The following is a 21,176-nucleotide window of genomic DNA, read 5'->3' as shown; positions in this document are numbered from 1 at the left end:
GTAATTAATGAGTAAAAGGTCATGTGTGTATATATTATTACATAAACTTCCCCCAGATCACATATAATTTAAAATTAAAGTAAGGTAGGCATAAATCAATCAAATATACAAGATATGAAGCTTAAAAACATTCACTGAATGAAATTGTTGGGACACAAAGTGACAAGGGGTCATCACCATTAAGCATGGTGGTAGTCACCAAAGTGATCATATCTGAAGCATAATGTTTCAAAACATAACTTGGAAATGTCATATTGCTGACCATAATTACGCTATAAATGGTAAATTGTATAAACTTTGTGTATGTAATTACATAGATACTAACCAATGTGCAAAACACTCCAACTAGCAAAGTCAAATCTACACACTCTTCACACTGCCCCCCCCCACCACCACTTTGGCACTTCTTGCCAAATCTGAATTTGTTTAATATTCCATTGAAAGTCACTCGGAGGTCTACAAAAGGTATTAATTTTTCTTGTTATCCACAAATAGAACCATATTTTTGCCCTTATAGTAAAGTTAATTATATATGCATATGTGGAGTCAACATACTGCTGTGGCGTTCTATAGGACTTGCAGTACTTACTACATATTCAGTTCCCATAGAAACCTATGCAAACATCATGAGATTAAAAATTCAATAACTTGATATTTTTGAGTGCTCATGATCAAACTATATTTATCAGTATACATGCATCATGGATGACAGCTCTATACAGAGAAAACCATATTAGCCATAGCATTTTCTGGATCTGTGTGTGTTTGAAATATATACTTTCAATTCTGCACCAAATAGTCTGGAGCTAATTTCAGTAAAGAGTGTTCCAAACTTAAGTCTGTTAAAGGATTGAAATTTCGTCAGTAAAACAAGGTCTTTTTTTTCAGTTACAACTAGGATAAGCTCTCAAAAGATTCTTTTTACAAAATATCTTGTCATTATCAACCAATCCCGGCTAGCTAAACCCATATGTACTCTATTTTATCTTCACCCATTTCCAGACTGATTCCCATATTTCCATACAGTTAGTACTGTGGGTCCTTATGTTCACCACCATGGCCAGCTGTAAAACCTTGCTGTTGCTACATAAATGGATTGTCATATCAACATGGGAGTTTCACTAAAAGACTTATTATAATGTCTAATTTGTCCTTAAAAAAATGGTGCCAATTGCATGGCCAGTATGGTCCTCATAGTGACATTCTTAAAAATCTTGTTTTTTTCACTCCTGAATTAAAAGTAATATTACCATGGGGTTTTACACCATGAGACTTCTTAACATGTCTAGTTAGTCATAAATGAAAATGGCATCAGTCTGACTTCTTATAGTCAGTGTATCCCCCAGGGATGTAAAACTGAGGGTAAAAAAATACCCTTGGTGTCAGAACTGGGGGTCAAATTAAAAAATGTGGGGGTCAAAAATATACTGACAAATTTACATCCGACTTGTACTTTTTCAGCTTGAAATAGGATATTGCAACTTGCACAACATACTCTCTCTCTAAACATACAAATAAACCAACATGCACAATTAACAAACAAATGCATTGTCCATTCAAAGAATAATTTTATTCATTTTTCTTTTAAAATTGTACTTTTAACAGTCTCCTTATAATCTTTTTGAAGCAATATTATAGACCAACATATTACATACAAGCCAATACAAAAAGTCTAATAAATCTTTTTAACCGAATGGTAGTCAATTTACTGCTTGTCATAAAATGTGTATTATCATCGGTTTCATTGTACTTCGTCCTAGAACAAATGTATCCAAAAATCAAGGAGGCTGATGATTCATCTTGTTTCTAATAAGTTATACTTGAACTTTAAGGTTTTTATTTTATTGCAGCAAAGTTAAAAACCAACAAAATCTGCAATGACCCCCAGACTGTGTAATCCAAATAAATGCATTTGTCTCGGCAAGTTTACTGATTTCTTTGTTGTGAAAGAATGTCTTGGGTTATAATGTTTTCTCCAGATATCTTGTGGCGAACGAGGGCAGATTTGTTAAAATTCTTAAACCCTGAAACGAAAGGATTATTCACTTTTGCAGTCTTCGCAATCACGCTATCAGAAGTCACACTGGTAATCCTAATGGATGTGGCATATTCCAGTCAAGGGAATTATTTATTATGAAGGTCTAGATGGTCTTAAATGAAAACGGTATTGCTCAGACATCCAGTATGGCTGCCATAGTGCCCATCTTCATTATCTTTTAATCATTACTTCTACTATGTGGATAGTCATATTACAGTGGGTATTTCCACAAAATACCTATGACATCTAGTTGGACCAAAAGTCAGGATGGTGCTTATCTGACGTACAATATGCCACCATGACAACTATCTTGATAATCTTATTATACTTTTCAATGTAAAGTCATATTGACTTTGAGTTTTCATTAGAAGATAGTGTATAGTGGTAGCCACTTTGATAACTTGGTTCTTGCTATTCCTAAATGGGTGATCAAATTGACTTGGGATTTTCACCAAAAGGCTTCTAATGATGTTGAACAGATCCTAAATGAAAGTAATGCTGATCTTGCATCCAGTATGGCCACTACAGCAATCATCATAACAATCTTGTTAGTGCTACACATTCTGAATAGATGCTGGTATTCACAGTTAAGAGGAAGAAATTATCTTGTTTTGAATTCTCATATTCATTTCGACCAATAAAGATCATTTCTTTCGATGGACAATTTTTATTATTTTGAAGTGGAAAACATTTAACATCAACTGAAATATTCCTGACATCATTGTTCATTCACCATCATACATATATTTTATCCCCATGCCAGCTTAACTTTTAGAGACACCGTCACAATATGGCCTGGACAAAATGTCAGTTGTAAGAAGAAAAAAAGTAAAACTTTCATGGAAAGTGCTAAAAAAGGATTTAAACTTGTTTTAGTTACAGGTAAGTATATGATCACATTAAATATTTCATGCTTCGTAAGTGTAACTATTTTCTTAGATAATAGGTACCTGTTATGAGAGGTTTAAGCAAACTTCATTTCTGTATAATTACCTGGCATAGGTGCTTGTATCATAGTTTTCAATTTACCATTAAGGAATGTACTATTTATATTGTTACATGTATATCTGTAGGTAAATATACAACAATACAACACATTGAAACTTTTGCTTGAAAATGAGATGCCATGTCTATTTAGATTATGTCCAGCTTAAGGAAAAAATATCAAAACTTACAAAGTATTAAATTAAACAATTATTTTTGCTAATATTATGTGTCCAAAAGCAAACAGAGGTTTGAAAAATAAAGTATTCTCCATCATCATTGTCAGATATGGCTGTCCTTTTGTTTGAACACACAAAATATACCACTGGTGGATATTTTCTGTATTTATTATGTGATTTCCATCTATTATCTTATGGAACTTGATGGCACAAGATCACTGTTTTTTGTGGAGTACCAGTTTTCATAGAGTAATAATTCGCTATGAAACTAAAGTTGTTTTGCACAAAGATCAAAAGTACACTCAAACCTGTCCAAACAGTCACCTTTATATAGCAGTCACCTGGTTACAATGACCGTTAGACTTTCCCACCCCCTCTGGCAATGTCCAGTATCTGTGTCCTTTGCAGTCAGCAGGCAGTTATTTCCTAGCCATCTCTGTTTTCTCTGCCTTAAGTGGACACTGGAACATATCAACAGTGACTGCTCTGTGTATGGAAATTAAATTTGATTACTAACATCATGTGATTAGATGAGTAAACATTTCATATCTTGTAATCAATATATTCCAGCCACACTCAGCCTAACTCAGTGGTGTCAATATGTAGGGTTCAAAAGTGAGGTTGTTGTAATTCTAACAGGAATGGATCAACCGCTCCGGTGGCCTAGTGGTTAGAGCAGCCACCTCGGAAGCGGGAGGTCGTGGGTTAGAACCTCGTCTGAGTCATACCAAAAATTTACAAAAATGTTACTAACAGCTACCTCGCTGGGCCTCATTTGGCACTCAGTGTTAAGAGGTTAGTGTTAGGACTGGTCGGCCTGGTGTCAGGATAATGTGACTGGGTGGGACATCATGCTACATGTCTGCAGCATGATGCTCCAGTGCTAGACATCACTAAAACCTGCTGCACTGCAGACATCGTAATGATATGACTGACACATTGTTAAAAGCTACATTAAAAATCCTAATCAAACACACACAGGAGAGGATCAAAGCAATTCATTTGCAGGATGGTGGGAAAGGTGTTTTATTGTAATTTGCATGATGGTGGGAAAGGTGTTTTATTGTAATTTGCAGGATGGTGGGAAAGGTGTTTTATTGTAGCAGAAATGGAAATTGCTTTTTTGTAACATTGACAGGTTTAGTTTAATATCTTCATCAATTAGCTTGTAAATTAAACTATCTCTGATCACAAAAATTCATCTTTGAGAAGAGGTACAAGTTACATTCCTTTTCATTATGATATGGGGTCATTCGGTATTAAAACTTACCTGTAAAGGCAGGTAAAGTTTCAGTTTATGGATCATGACAATAGCCATATACGGCTTCTTTTGACTCCTAATTCATCAAATGCCTCTTGTGTAAGCTGACTGGACAGGTTGAGCAAATGGCCAATCCAGATATTGTTTTTAATGTGTGAACATCTATTTCCAAACCTTATTTATACATGCTGGTTAACCAAAGAGTCAATCCTGTTTTACAGTCATGTAAGCTGTCAATCATTAGTGAAATTGATGTTTTGGCATGGTGCACAAAGCAAACTAAGCTCAGCGATTAGCTTCAGTCAGTGATGATTTAATTTATAGGATATATTAAAATGACGAAGCTACATTAATCTTATGTGGAACATAAATATGGGAGAGAACAGTATATGTTTGATGATTTTGTTGAATAGTGAACATAAAACATCTTGTTAACATAATAATAATGATAATAATATTTCATGCTTTTGCTTTTTTTACCACGGTGGTCACTATTGATAGGTTAGACTTTATGCTTGGAAAAAAAACTGCAAAAGAGCAGCAACCAGAGCTTTTAGGTCAGTACAGTGTATCTAGAGGTAAAGGTGTTGTCCATTGCTACATTTTCTTTTTTCACTCTTACACCACATATAACAGGACAATATTCCATATCTTACCAAAATCATCTGTGATAAGAACCAATGGTTTAATTTACAGCTGTGCCGATTAATCAGCCATACTCGTAATCGGGCTGATTGTTAGAACAATCGGTATAATCAGTATCAGCTGAGATAATCGGTGTCAATATAAACAAATTTCCAAAATATAAATTCAGTCATAACATTCATCTTGACATGGCTTGAATTTTAAATCAGAATTAAATAGTGGAAATTAAGGAATAAACATTTGATTTGGGGGTTAATTGAAAGACATTATATTCTTTAAAGTAAATACTTTTTAACACACTTGCTGTAAACTACCACTGATTGTCTGCTCAAAACAAATTATCAATACCATTTATACACTCATCCCAATCACAGCAGCCAACCAGCCAATGAGGCCTCGAACTAAAAACGCTCAAGTTTAGTCTGGAATTACTTCAAAGTAAATGCAGTTGATGGGTCCAAAGCAAACACTTTGCAAAGCATGCATTTCCAGAGGTGGAAAGGATTCTAAAAACTAAACGACATTAAATCTTGTCCAGCACTTGCGCTGCAAGCACATCATCGAACATGTTTCTGGCAGATAAAAAGAAAAGGATGCTGCACAGTTAACCTCAGCAGCTGCAGCAACTCCTCGTACTCGGACTATTGATGCCATGCTGGACCGGAAGCAAGTTCCAGCACTCCATCCTGGCACAACAGCAGCAAGAAAAATTTAGCATTGCCCATAAGAAACTCGTCCAGGATGTCCAGACATGCTGAAATTCTACATACAATATGTTGGTTTCGTTACATGAACAAAAACCATTCTTGGGGGGCTTACGCTACTCTCTATGACCTGCCAAGCCTTACAGCCCAACATTGGGTCTTGATTAACAATATTGTGGACACGTTAGGCCCATTTGCAGACATTACCAAGGAAGTTAATGATAACCAAACATTAGTATTTGTCATTCTTTCTATGCTGAAAATGCTCTGAATGTTGCTGGCTCAAGAGCATGAAGTGAGTCAAGGTATTCAGAAAATGCGCCGTGAGATGTAGACATCATTGAACACATGCTTTGCTGTTGTTGCCAGCAACAAAAAGCTAGTCTTGGCCACCATCAAGGATCCACAATTCAGACATCGCCTATTCATTGAAGAATTACTTGTGAACAGATCCATATAATGGCTTAGAGCAGAATACATAATAGTTGCATCGGCTGACAAGCAGGAGGAACCCTGACCAAAAAAGGAAAATCTGAAACTGAAACAAATGCCACTGGACCATCATCATTATGTCTCTGGGATTTGTTTTCTGTGGCCTGTGACAAACCTGTCCATACCATCAATGAAACAACCCACGTGGATGACGCCGTTGATGCAATGCTTGAATTGTATCTGGCCAGCCCTTTGTTGCCACAAGAAGAAGACATATACAGCTGGTGGAATGCTCACAGGTTTCAATTCCCCTACTTGGCCAAATTAGCTAGACAATATTTGTCTGCATCAGCTTCAAGCTTTCCGAGCGAGCAGCTGTTTAGTGGTGCAGGCCAGATTTTTTCAGATTGTCATGGATCGTTATTTGGCGAGAAGGGTGAAATGTTACTGTTGCTTAAATACAAACTACCTCAACTAGGCTTTCAATATTAGCTATAGCCAGCATACAGTGATGTCTAACTTTAGTCTTAAAGCATGAGTATTATTAATTTTAATTATTATTGGGCTATTGTTATTAACATTTTTTAGTCATTTATTGAAATCTAGTAATGTCGACCTGCATCATTGAACGTAAATTAAAAGACTAGCTTAATACATTTTCATTCATTTATATCTTAAATTGGCAAACCATAAGTTTTATCGGTGTTAGTTTTAAAGTTTTTCAAGTTTTCTGTTTGTGTGATTGTTGTTTTCTATAAATACTAAGCAATGTACTTCTTATCCAGTTTCTGTTTCTTTTTGTACAGAAGTTCAAATTCACTTGCCGCATAAACAACCTTGTTATAACTCACACGGCAAAATACCTGCTTGCATTACACTAATAGGTTTATGTTTCTGAACCAGTCATTGTTATAAAACAAATAATGAAATAATTGGTCTCATAATTGTTATAGGCAATTTTAATCAGCTATACGCGGTATTTGCATAATCAGCAAAAAGTTACATCGGTACAGCTTTAGTTTAATTACCATGTATTAGATGTGTAAATACCTGTTTCTTAAATATTTTTGTCAGATTATTCGAAAATATAGATAATAATTTTTTCTTCTATAACACCAATGTATATGATGGCTACTCAGATTTGACTTGGGGGCTATACTTTACATGAACAGGTTCATCTTTGCAAAAAAATATAAATAAAACTTCCTAGATATAGACTTCATTTTTAAAATGATGTAATCTAACACCACCAAAATTTCCATGAAGCTTAATTTGGGTGTAGACCACACTATCCTGCTGTACTGTGATGCATCTGGAGTTGTTGGTGTTGTACATTCAGTACTTACATGTCACACACATAGACTGGAGCCAGACCTTCAATGATGATTCTGCAGTATGCTTCAATCCATGGAATGAAACTTCTAAATCTCAGTTTGTTTTTTCTTCACACTTTATTGCAGAAAACATTTGGAAAGTTAGGGTGTAGATGATGAATAAAAAACTAGATGTGTTTTGTTCCAAGTCGAGACAAGAAATAATTTAATATGGCACATGAATATGTCTTGGTCTGGCAGCCTTGGCATTTTCATGCACGATATTAAACTTTGCCAAGAAAACAGGCATGTAGTTATGGGTATATATCAGTACAGCTGAATCTTTTTGGATGTAAATGTCCCAGTTTTGCTCAATCTCTTGATTTGCTCACTTGTATCAAAAGCTGGCACAAGATGATAGTCAAAGAAACAAACTCTTGTTGGATAATTTACAACAACAAAAAAAGAAATGGCCTGCTGGCATTTTTAAGTATTATTTTCTTATGCAATATTTTCAGTGTGCAGCAGCTGGTAATGAAAAGAGCTTGTTTCCAGATAAATTGCTAGTAATATGTTTATTTCTACAGTTTTTAAAATGAAGATCAATTAGAAACATGAGTTTTTTCTGCTGATATTTTAATACATATGTTTATCAGTTGTGGTAATGATGAAACTAGTTCTATGCTTGTTCATTGATGGGTTTCATCGGTCCACTGTTTGCTATGACAGGAAGCAAATGGAATGGGAAAAAAAGGCAGTCGCATTAAAATTGAGATCTCTGACATAACAAAGATTTGTGGTACATGTACTGATAAGAGTTAATTTTCTAGTAATTATCCAATTATTTTGAGTAACCTAACAGATAAAGCATTTTGTGTAATGGATAGTTATTGTTTTTGTAACAATACTTCCTAATTACATTTTTAGAAATAGGAAAGCTGTAATTTATTTGGTGTATCAAGATGTCAAGAAAACATGACATCATATCCTTGCTCGATATGCTTATTTTATAAGTACAACTTTAAATAGCTTGAGGAAATGCCTTACAGTTTATCACCTTTTTTAATCATTTTTGATGTTTGAAACCCAAAAAGTCAAATTTCAGACCATTGATGTTTTCTTGAAACAGTCTAATATTATATTTGTAGCACAAAAAGAACAAAAAAAATTGATTTTGGTTATTGCATGATGACTGAATTATTTGATTTGAACTCAATGTGATATGTAGATTTGTGTTTACTGACTTCAAAAGAGTTTGAGTTCTAGCTTTCTGTGATATCATATAAAGGAATATCACGTCTCCTGATTGCTTGTCCTAATTAGTTTTAGCAGTATAGCATTACCAAAGATTGCAGAAATTCAATCAAATCTGGCATGCAGCTCTGTGTATTGATGAGACCTTGAACGAGTTCAAGTTCCTGCATTTCATGACCTTGTTCACAGGAGTTATGTCCCCTGGCAGCCTGTCCTCTTGACAGATATTGATTGCTGCTGCATAACTTTTCCTAAATTGGTCAGATTTCATAAAACTTTGAACTGCAGCTTTACATTGATAAGACCTTGAATGAGTTTGATTTCCAGTGTTCCTTGAAATCAGAAATTATGCCAGAAGGTGCAAGTGTGCAATTTTTTTAATACCAATTTATACACTTAAAGCAGAGATGTATGAGACCTTCTGCAAATTTGTTTAAAGTTGCACATATAAAATAAATTTCTTTGCAGGTAAAATTTATTTTTGAAATGTTAGCCCTTAAAGTGCTGTAGAGACACAAGTCACACTGTTGGTAGAGGTCTCATAGCATTTGTCGTGATATATCTTTATTCAGGTAGACAGCTCTTTACACATCTGGATACTTCGGCTTGACATAAATGTTTGTTGACCTAAATATGATTACATATTTGCCTCTGGTACAAACATACTGTTGTAGTTTTAATCCTGTATTCATCAAGGACATTTACAAATGCATTTTTTTAAATATGGGGCATAAAAAAAATCCAAAATGGCTCGCTGACTGATTTTTAAAATTGTTTAGCATGTCAGATTATTGGAGCTAGGAAAGCATTACTGGAAATACCAGTGGATGATTTTGAACCCAAAATTATTTTGAATATGAATCTGATATATATGCTGGGTGGCATACTAGTCAAACCCATGTTAAGTGGTATTGTGAAATTATGTGTGGAAAAGACAATAAAAAGGTAATCAAAATACATGCGATTTAAAAGTAGAGTGCAGTTTTCATTTCTTTTCTTCAAGAATTCAGCCTTGAGCAATCTTGTGTTACAAAACTCTAAGTACTCAATGGGTTAAGATAAATAATTATCGGAAAAGAAAGAAAAAAACGTGGGTATTTGTTTGATCAAAATGCCTCATCTTGAAGAAGCAGACTATCACATTGAAGAACTAAAAATCCCAGTAGAGCATTATAGAACAGATAAGAAATCTGGCATAGTAGTAAGCAAAAACTGATTCAAGAACATGTAATTTTAGCTGATATCTTAGTGAAAAATATTTTGGAGCAGAGATATCCAGAGAATACCTGTGAATGGTGGTAAGTTATACATAATAACCATAATAACAGTTTCCCAACTTGTTCTAGCTGGCTAAGCTAGTTATACATATGACCTTTCAGACAGCAGACAGAAAACGGTTCTCTGCACAGAACATATTCTAAGATAAGAAACAGATTCAAAATCAAAAGATTGATGCTTATGGAGGAGACATCTTCTATGTTGATTTCAGTATAACTCTTAAGAGTCTGGAACAGCAAGAAAGATAGATGGATATTTAAGTGTTTGTTAGATATAGAACCATAGCCACCACACACCCTTTTTTCTCAATTATATTTTTTGGTGACAAGGGGTATCTCCTCCCATTATAATCTTGGCAGAATCTGTATCATTTATAGGACTTGTGTCCTCTGATTGCCTGTCCTATTTATATTGGTTGATGCAGCAGAACTGTATTACAGTTGTTTTTGGATCTCATGAAAAATTTGAATTGAAAAATATTGGAAAGAGCTTGAATGATTTCAATTTCTAGGGTTCCACAAAAATTTACAGGAGTTTTTTGCCCTAAATGTTTTCCTGATATTTGTTTCCTTCCCTTTTACATTACCAAGGATTTTCAGATTGTAACCAAATTTGGTATACAGGTTTTTTTTTAACATAAGACCTTGAATGATTTAAGTTTGCAGCATTCCGTGACATCATTTTCAGAGTCTTGCCATTTGAGGGTCCATTCTCCTGACTTTGATTTCTGCAACATAATGTTTATAAGAATTCGTGGATTTCAATCATATTTAGTCTGCACCTTAATATTGATAAGACCTTCAAGTAGTTGGATTTCTGGTATTCCATATTGTGACTCCTGATTGACTGTTTTCCTGACTTTGGCTTCAGCAGCATTAATTTATCAAAGATGTTGGACTAAAACCAACTTTGGCATATAGCTTTGTATTGACAAAACCTTAAATGAGACCTCTCATTTTGAGTGTTTCATATTATCATGCAGAAGAACTGTGGTTTCTGAATCTCCCCTCCTAACTTTGGTTCCCACTGCATATCTTTATAAAGAAATGTTTGATTTCAACCAAATTTATATTGTATCTTTATTTTAATGACACCTCAAATGAATTCAATCTCCAGCATTCTACAGCCACATTTAGAAGAGTTATGGCTCCTGAGGACCCATTACCCAAACTTTTTTTTTCTTTAATATAAGTTCCACTGTTTGAGGCTGTGTTGAGTAAACTTGAAGATGTGGGGCCTTTGTACTGAACTGATCACTAATAGCTTTTGTTTCATTAGTAGTGTAATCACTTGTCATCCTGATTAATTATACTGTGCTGATTGAAGTCCATCTAAAAATTTTTATGTGAAATGCAAGGATAACAAAAACAGGCATTTGTTCATTAACTTCTGATATCACATAATGATGTACATTTCATATTTGGTGTCAAAATTACATTTCACTATATGCTTTATAATACACATACAATTCAGTTACTAGATATAACCTGTTGAATATTTAGTTTACATGTAACTTATAGATTGTGTTGCATGGTGTATATTTATGAATCTAATTAAATCGGGTTTATGTTTACATATTTTACAAAATTTCTGTCCAGTATAGTGCATACACAAAATGGAGAATAGGAGTTCTTGTATGACACTAAACTTGGTTGTTTTCTAACATTTTTCATGAAAATATTTCTTCGGTGTTATTAATTAAATTTACTGAATGTTCAAGTTTTATTATAATTTATTATTGTCAGAAATACTACCAGCTATTTATTTTTAAGTGCATAATTTTCCTTCCAGTAAATGCAATGATAACATATCTTATACAACAAAACATTTGCATTGGGAACATAACTCTAATTTTCATTTTTATTGAGCTTCCTATGCCGTTTGATTGACATGATGATCATGTTGGTATTGATGTGTATCTGTACTCTAGTCCATATATTTGTCAGCAATAGATTTAGGTCGGGTTTTTTTTGTTCAGCCTGCTTTGGTTGAAGCTTGACCTAGTGATTCATGCTGGTGTTTGTGCATATCTGTACATGCATCCATATGTTAGGAGTAATTAGTTGAACAAACAACATTGACCCTAATCTGCCAGCACATTATGTGATGACAAATCGTTGTCTATGTTTGCAGTCATACACAAGTACATATGGTCAAAGGTTGGCTCAGGACAAAGGGGATCTCATGTTCTTTCATATTGCTTGCAAAGTTTGTGTGCGGTTGAATCTTGGGTGTTGCAGAGAATATTTTAATCAGTATGTGCTTAAATTTGGTTAGTTATTATTTTTTTTATCCCACTGGTATGTCATATGAGGGACATAGCACTTGCTAGATTTATCTTTGTTGATAAGCATATTTTCCCCACAAATTAACTCTTAAACCTTTCCAGATATTTTGACCAAATTTGGTATACCTGTGAAGCAAGCTGCATAGAGGTGCCTTTTGACATTTGGAATTTTCCAATATGATTTTTATGTTGTCATGGATATAACGTGTATATCATAAGTAAATAAGGTGTATGTCACAAGTACAGTAGTACACAAATTAAGAGAGCTGGGATAATGGGTATTTAGCACAGGTATTTTACAATTCAAGGGTGCATTGAACTCGACTTATACAGATTATAAAAGATTTGTAGTGTTGGTCTTCATGGTGTACTGGATCACAGAGTGCATAGTACATGGATGCTTTGGACTATAGGGTGCATTGGGCCTTATGGCCTGTGCTTGACAGTTTAGTATTTTTCATATGGTTATATATTTAAAGAAAAAGAATTACTCCGGTTTTCCTCACTGATTATACTGGCTATTTAAAAAAGATCTTGTATATCTTGGGTATTGTTAAAAGAATTTGTAATTCCATTTATATTGTTGCATGATTAATGGAGTAATTTGTGTTACAATATATATAGCTTGGCCTTTAAGTTCAGTCAAAAAACTGCTAGCTCTTCTTGGTCATTTTCACTTTCTGGACTTCAGAGGTAAATTGTAAAGATAAGAGCTAACATTGTTCACTTTTGCAATTCATTAATTGCACTTTCAGAAGTTGGTGCTATCTAGTCTGGCAAAATTCATCTTCATTTTTTTTATAACTGCCCAAGCAGTGAAAATACACAAGTCTGGCTCTGCTGGCAGTACAGAAGATGGTCTGGCTATCATCGGTACCAGCTGCTCAAAGGGCATGGCTGGACAGATTTCTCACTGAAATCACCATCATAAAAAAGGCATGTTTCTGATGGTACAGTTAGATGGATGGATCTGTCACCAAGATCCTTGTTAATTATAGTTGGCTGGATGGATCAAGTGAAAAGGTCCCCATGTTGGACTGATGGAAAGCCAGTTATGGTTGGATGGTCAGTGATGGTGTCGTTTTATTATGCATTAGATCCAGTACAAATCCCATGTATCTAGACTTATTGGCCTAAAGACCATGCTCAGACATGCAGGGGGACTCATACACAATGGGCTGCTAAAGTTTCGGATCTCAACCCCAGTGGGTCGGAGTTGGCTGTGCTGTCTTCTCAAAAGGTCTTCTGTGCTGTTTGGTCAGTGATGGCTGGTGATTGCTGGACAGCCAGTAATGGTGCAGTGGTATAAGTAGGTGGATCCAATTGATCTGATACTAATCCCATGTACCCCGAGTTACAGGCCTGACGGCCAAGATCAGACAAATGTGGGGGCAAGGGGGGACTAATGCCCAATGGGCTGCCTAAAATTGAGGAATAATTCCCAGCAAATCGGGATTGCCAACTATGAACCATTTTTCCATCTTTCCTTCTTATCAATGCCAAATGGATTATGGCTCTGAATGTGCATTTCATGCATTTAGTAAAGCTATCTCCTGAAACAACACAAGAGAACAAGGCAAGCCCAGATTAGCAAATCAGTATGTGACTTACTAGCTATAAGCATAGATTTTCAAATCATTTTGTGACTAATTAGTTACAGTAATATGGTAACCCAGAATTCCTCTGACTCTGTATTACAAATACTGCATATCACGGTGTACAATTAGTATAAACAAAACACGAGTCATGGTAGACTTCCATGCTCTGATGTTGCATAAATAGCCTTAAATGACATTCTGCTTAACACATTAACCCCTAGCGACGAGTTAATGTGGCAGGAGATAGTAGCCTACTGCCGAGCTCTGTAGTGTCATGGTCATGCATGATACACTAAAGTGGGTGATATTATAGAAAGGTAGACAGATGTAGCTCTACAATGATGCCAAATAATCTGGAATTTCTAGTTGTACTACAAAACACAGAGGGAAAAACCTCATCTTTTGGACCCAATTTTTTTCTACCCAAAATTGGCCCGTGGTTGGGATCTGATTTTGTGTCCAGATTTTAGACTTTTTGGTCTCAGATCTAAGGCAAACCAGTATGAACTGCAAACAGACTGATGAACCTCTGCAAAAAGTAGGATAAGATAGGCATTTGGAATAAAGAGTGGTCTCGATACAAAAATAATGGCTCCGTTTAGCAAAAAAATAATAATAAAAAATCAAGCTTTTGGACCCGATTTTTTTTCTACCCAAAATTTGCCTGTGGTCGGGATCCAATTTTGTGTCCAGATTTTAGACTTTTTTGTCTCAGATCTAAGGCAAACCAGTATGAACTGCAAACAGACAGATGAACCTTTGCAAAAAGTAGGATAAGATGGTCATTTGGAATAAAGAGTGGTCTCAATACAAAATAATGGCTCTGTTTAGGAAAAAAAAACAAAAAAAACCCCAAAAAAACTTGTACCCTTCTGCTCATGCGTGAGCCAAATAGTCAATGAAAAATCATGTTTCTAACACAACTAGGCAGTATGTTATTGAAAGATCACCTGGGGTTTGGTGTTTTCGGATCGATTCAGAAATAGCTTTCCAAATGTGCTGCGTACTTGAATTTCAGGCAAAAATGACAAAAACCTTCAGGCATTAATATGTTAAATGATGCAAGAAGAGAAAGCAAAGCATAAATTAGTAATTCAACAAGTTACTGACTCACTAATATAAATATATTTCCTATTATTAATGAAGGTATCAATAAAGTCTGTCACTTTTGAAACTTATAGACTATGCTTTGAACTTGTGCATTTCAAGTATTTAGTTGACCATTCCACCGAAACTACACAAGAAGTTAAAAACAATGCATAAATTAGCAATGCTACATGTTAAAAACTTGGTAAAACCAACTCCATTACAAACAACGCAAGCGAAAATTATCAAATTTGATGTGGTCTTAAAAGGACAAAGTCCCTAAAGGTTACAAAATCACTCAAATTTGGCAGAAATTTGTAAAAAGAATCTATACAACCTGCAGCAGAATGATTAATCTGATCAATAAATCCAAAAGAAACGTTGGACGAGTCAATTAGAACACAAAAATGGCTTGGATTGTTGGAGGATATACTGGATGATGTTATCCAGTTATGAAGCAAAGCTAAAAACTAGCGACACCTGGTGGTGCCAAGGGGATGTAAAGGGCAAAAGTTATTGCCCTTTGTATATTGAAATAAATGATTTTTTGTCTTCTAGTAGTGCTGGATTCGTGAGGTAGCAGGCTAATATTCCTATTGTAATGTGATTGGGGAATGTATTTGAAGAGAAAAGAATTTCCCAGGTTTTCCTCACTGGTCATATTGGCTATTTAAAAAGGTCTTTAATATCTTGGGTACTGTCAAAATAACTTTTAATTTCCATTATTTTGGTGTATTATTGATGGAAGTAATTTGGTTTATAGAGTATACAACTTGGCCTTGGTTCCGATGTGCACCTGTCAAGAAAACTGCTAGCTCTACTTTCCATGTTCACTGATTGGACATCAGATGTAAATTGTAAAATATAAGAGCTGCCAACATTTTTTAAACTTTTTATTTATATTGTCATTCATTCATTGCACTTTTAGATGCTGGTATTGTCTAGTCTGGCAAGATTAATCTTCCCTATTTTAATAGCTGCTACAGATAGTGTACTTTGGATTATTTCAGGCTGATTTTTCAAGCACATGGGAGCAGCCATTTTAGTTTAGCTGTGTGCTTAGATCATGTACAATTTCCACAAGTATAATACCAAAGAAATTTTAGCAACAGTACATATATGAAATTAACATAGATGTATGACAACATTCCCTTCATTGTGCATGTTGCAAATGCCAACAACTTCAACTTCAAAATATCTTTAAAGTTCCCCAATGGACTGGTGTTCTATTCCTCAACAGTAATTATCTCTCAGGTGAAAAATACTGCTTTGAAGTACTAGATATCTCCAATTTTATTAGAGACTAGCAGACTTTGGAAGAATTGTGACCTGGCATGAGGATAATTACCAAATTTTTTTTTTTTTTTGTGGGGGGGAAGGAGGTATAAATACTACCTTGTATATTCTGATCTACCTGTCCATGAGAAAGAGAGAGACAAGAAAACAGGTATGGTAAAAAGACTTTATTTCTAAAATGATATTAAATAATTCTTAATATCACATTGCAAAAATAAGACCAAGATTTACAACATGCTTTTATGAAGAATGCAATACTTGTGGTTCAAATGTTTTACATCAATACTTCACATACAGAATGGCAGTTAGAATTTCTGCACAAATATATATAACATTTACTAGATTTATCTGTCCACATATATGGTGATACCTGAAACTACTAAAAATGGGTTTTAAAAAATGACATGCTGCAACATTGTTATTTCAATACTTTTAAGTGTTATGCTGCTTGAGCTTCAATATATTAAATAAAATGTTAAAACAACTGATTGCATAATGTTTCAAAAATACCTGTGGATGACAAAAACAAAATGACAGCATGCATATGATGGGATTATGAGTGAGTGATTTAATGGCAGGAAACTGAGATGTAATCAATATTTTATTGCTAGCCTTGGAGTGATGAGCAAGAGAATGGTGTACAAAACTCATAACAGTGAAAGGACTGCATGATGATAATAGATTACAGTCAACAATTTTATATATATATATATATATATATATATATATATATATATATATATATATATATAAGTCATTTTAAAATGCAGGATTAAAACTTAATTTATTATACATAAATATATTACTGATACAACTTTAACAGATGTAAGCCATTTTCTTGTAATGCAAATACGGGTAGCTGTATTTTGGCATATGGACTGAGATAATGAAACATACTGCAATGACTGAATACTTCTATTTAAACCATTGCCTTGAAAATTTTGTTGCTCTTGTAAGAATCTTGAGCCTAATGAAAACTATTTCTCAAATTTACTGCATATGTGCATACATGAAGTTCATTTGCACTGCATATATGCATACATGAAGTTCATTTGCACTGTATATATGCATACATGAAGTTCATCTGCACTGTATATATGCATACATGACTAAGAACAGTTTCTCCAATACACAGTATTCATGCATATATGAATGAGAACTGTTCTTAAATGCACATATGCATGCAGACATGATTGTACTCTATATATGCAGACATGAATCAACTCTATGTATGCAGACATGAATCAACTCTATGTATGCAGACATAAGAACTATTTCTCTATGGTACATATGCAGACATGAAAAAGAACTTTCCCTCCCTGAAATGTAAATGCACTTTTTCACAATTAAAAACATTACTGTTAAACTTAAATACACATGATTTTATTTACAATGCTACAGATAATATGGACAAAATGAACAAGTTTCTTTTACTTGGATCTATGAATTGACATATCCACTATATTAAACACATTTCTAATGGGTAAAAATGGAACATTTGCTTCAAAGATTGAATAATGGATATATTTCTTTGAGTGGATGAAAAACTCTGTATTCCCCACTCATGAAAATGCTTTCACCCATGAGATGAAAAACATCGATTATTCACTCGAAGCAAACAATTTTTATTTTTAATTTATGATCAAACATTTTGACTAGAAATAAGTATAACATTGAAGTAGCAGGTTTCAGGAGCCAGTACAATATCAGCAGTTTACTATTTATATTCTGCTTTGTTTTGGCAATATTCACACAGAAAATATTAACAGTAACATATTCATCTTACCCAATTTAAAGTAAAATGGCATATTTAAAAAAAACGTGCACCTTGTTGGATTTTAACTCAATGTGTCTTTAATGGGAAGTGTCCATGCTTAGCTTAACTCTTGACTACATCAACACCCAACAACTTAAATTTGTTGATCAATGTTATCTGTGTCTATTGATCGCCAGTGAAAAAATATATTTCACTCCAGTGAAATATCAATATTATTGGTAACAGAAAATCCACTTATTCATGGCTTAGCATAAAATAAAATATCATATATACTTGCATATCGCAAAATGTACCAGCAGATCAGGATCTGTGTTGTTTCTTCTACTGATTACCTATAATATACTGCATAGACCCAGATCTGGTGTATTATGCAATGGCATGGCTGGGTCTGTGCAGTTTGCAGATGAACTTAAGTACATACTGTATTTACATATCTCGACAAAACCTTCAAAACACATGAACAGTTTATTAGTCAGGGAATTAATAAAATAAGAAAAAAGGTATAAATTTTATTTCATTACCTGACGTTGATGGAAAGGATATATACACCTTAATAGTCCTGTAATTATTATAATGAACATTATTTAATTTGAAATGAACAATTCTAAATAAAACATATAGTATATATGAAACAAGGAACAAAAAAGAAAATCAAGCAGCCCTATTTGACATACAATGATTCACTGGTATTGTGAGCACATCAAACAATAACGCACATGTATAAAGACAGCCACTGGATGTGCAAGTGATGGTGGGTATGGAGGGCAATTTATGCATAAGTGTCTTGGCATGCCTCAGTTGGAACAAAATTTCATTATGCATAATAAAAAGGTTACAAATGTATTAACCTGAAAATTTGTTTAAATGGAAAAATTCCAAAAGTGAAAATGTGCTACTCATTTACAAATTAAATCTCCTATTAATTATATTCTGAATTCATTTTATTGCATAGGTATTGTTATCCGCTCTGAACTCCTCTGTTGTATTGTTGGTGACTGCTTGTATGAGTTTCCACTTAAGTAGAATTGGAGGGGATATTTACAGGAGTATTTCATAGGTTGAATAATTCAAAAGGAATGTTTTGAATGTCAGTTTCTAGTTGTCACTGAGGATCAGGTTACCTGGTGGAGATGTAGAAATGTAATGACAGACAAAGCTCTACGAGACAGGACTAGTATGATGCATAGATTTATAATGTATCAAGAAGTGCTACACTGTACTATTTGTAACATATCAAGCAGCTCTGCACGGATTTAATTTGGATAATCTGATGCAAGATGTAGGAACCCCAAACAGAGGAGCTATATTCTAATATTAATCTAACATAGGATTGAGTTGAACTTTTCTTAGCATTGAAGCTACCTAGACTTCTTTAAGGTAACAACAAAAATTAAAGGATATATTACTTGTCCTAATTCCCCATGTATGTGCATCAAAATTCTAACTTGAAACTGTCATCATCTCTTACCTGACTGTCCCGTGGCTGCCCTAAAGAAATATGCAAATCAGATTCTACCTAAAAACTGTCATCATCTTTTATCTGACTGTCCCGTGGCTGCCCTAAAGAAATATGCAAATCAGATTCAACCTAGAAAACTGTCATCATCTTTTACCTGACTGTCCCATGGCTGCCCTAAAGAAATATGCAAATCAGATTCAACCTAGAAACGTCATCATCTTTTATCTGACTGTCCTGTGGCTGCCCTAAAGAAACATGCAAATCAGATTCAACCTAGAAACTGTCATCATCTTTTATCTGACTGTCCCGTGGCTGCCCTAAAGATATATGCAAATCAGATTCTACCTAGAAACTGTCATCATCTTTTATCTGACTGTCCTGTGGCTGCCCTAAAGAAATATGCAAAGGATGCTGCAGCAGATGATACAAGCCCACTGGCTGACAATGTTGATTCTGACAGAGTCTGTGAGGTATATGCCATGCTCTGCACAGATGTTGTGGATGTGACATCAGACCGAGATGGTATATTAAATTCTGGAATTTCTATGGGCACCTGTTCCCAATCATGAGCACAATCAGCTTCATCATGTCTGACACTCTTAAAATAATCATCTTCACTATCATCAGACTGGCTTTCCAGATCTTCTACAGACTGCATCATTTCTTCATTCACTTCAAAGGAACTAACCCTGTAAAGAATACAGTCGTTAAATTTTTGGCATCCTTTCTGATAAAATTTCCAAATATTGAAACAATGTGACTCTCTGTGTTCAAACTGAAGAAACAAAAACGTTTTTTTTTTAAAAAGGTATACTTATGAATATGTTTTAATTATCTTCAAGACCAGGCACCCATTTCACTAAGTATATAAATTTATACACAAATGTTTTACCATGTCTGCTGCAGCTAAAAATGTGATAAAATCATGAACATAAACTGAATGAAGTTACAGAAATCTATGGAATAAATTGTTTATTGATAAAATGCCTGGTTCTTGAAACTTAATTTCATTATAGTTTAATTCTAAATATCAAAAGCAAACAGTGTTTCATTGACAAACGTGACCATAGATAATTAACAAAATGATGTACAATTCACTATTCTTTAGATAATGCTCAAGTTATATTCCTAAATCTGTGCAACAATGACAGGAAACCTGCAAGAAAGCTGTCTGATGGCACAAACTTCTCAGAAAAAGAATGCTTCCATCCCATCAACTTTTAATGTGGGTTCTTTTATGGCTATAAACACTTAGACCACAATGAGTTAAACATACTTGCATAAATATAATGACTAACTAAACAAATGAATGAATTGGTGAGAGTGAGATTTGGATTTTTAATGTAACTTTAACAATTTTTCAGGAGGCCCCGAGTGGCCGAGTGGTCTAAAGGGCTCTCCGTTACCGATCATTGCTATCTCACCTCTGTCTGTGTGGGTTTGAGTCTCGGATTCAGCCATTGTGGGTATGTAAGAAAGCTTGCCAGTAGCTTCTCATGGGTTGGTGGTTCTTTCCAGGGTTTTCCCGGGTTCTTCCTCCACCATTAATAACGGCCGCCATGTATAGCCTATCGTATGCTGAAAA

At 34.4% G+C, this 21,176-nt stretch overlaps 1 protein-coding gene across 3 annotated transcripts in view; it reads right to left on the bottom strand.

The window, feature by feature from the left end:
• Window positions 1–16,507: 16,507 nt before the first annotated feature.
• Window positions 16,508–21,176, bottom strand: part of LOC149804677 (beclin 1-associated autophagy-related key regulator-like) — a 44,070-nt gene continuing 39,401 nt past the window's right edge. For 2 of the 3 annotated variants that reach the window (XM_089942929.1, XM_089942930.1), the window contains one exon: window positions 16,508–20,280. In XM_089942929.1, coding sequence (XP_089799055.1) covers window positions 19,950–20,280 — 331 coding nt within the window. In that variant the 3' untranslated portion in view covers window positions 16,508–19,949. The remainder of the gene's footprint in view (window positions 20,281–21,176) is intronic. The other variant, XR_016416438.1, reaches the window with a different exon arrangement.

Source organism: Sinohyriopsis cumingii, chromosome 2, assembly GCF_028554795.1.
Source record: "Sinohyriopsis cumingii isolate HCF-2022 chromosome 2, ASM2855479v2, whole genome shotgun sequence".
Taxonomy (NCBI): domain Eukaryota; kingdom Metazoa; phylum Mollusca; class Bivalvia; order Unionida; family Unionidae; genus Sinohyriopsis; species Sinohyriopsis cumingii.
Note: the sequence above shows the minus strand (reverse complement) of the source record. Positions and strands in the feature narration are given on the sequence as shown.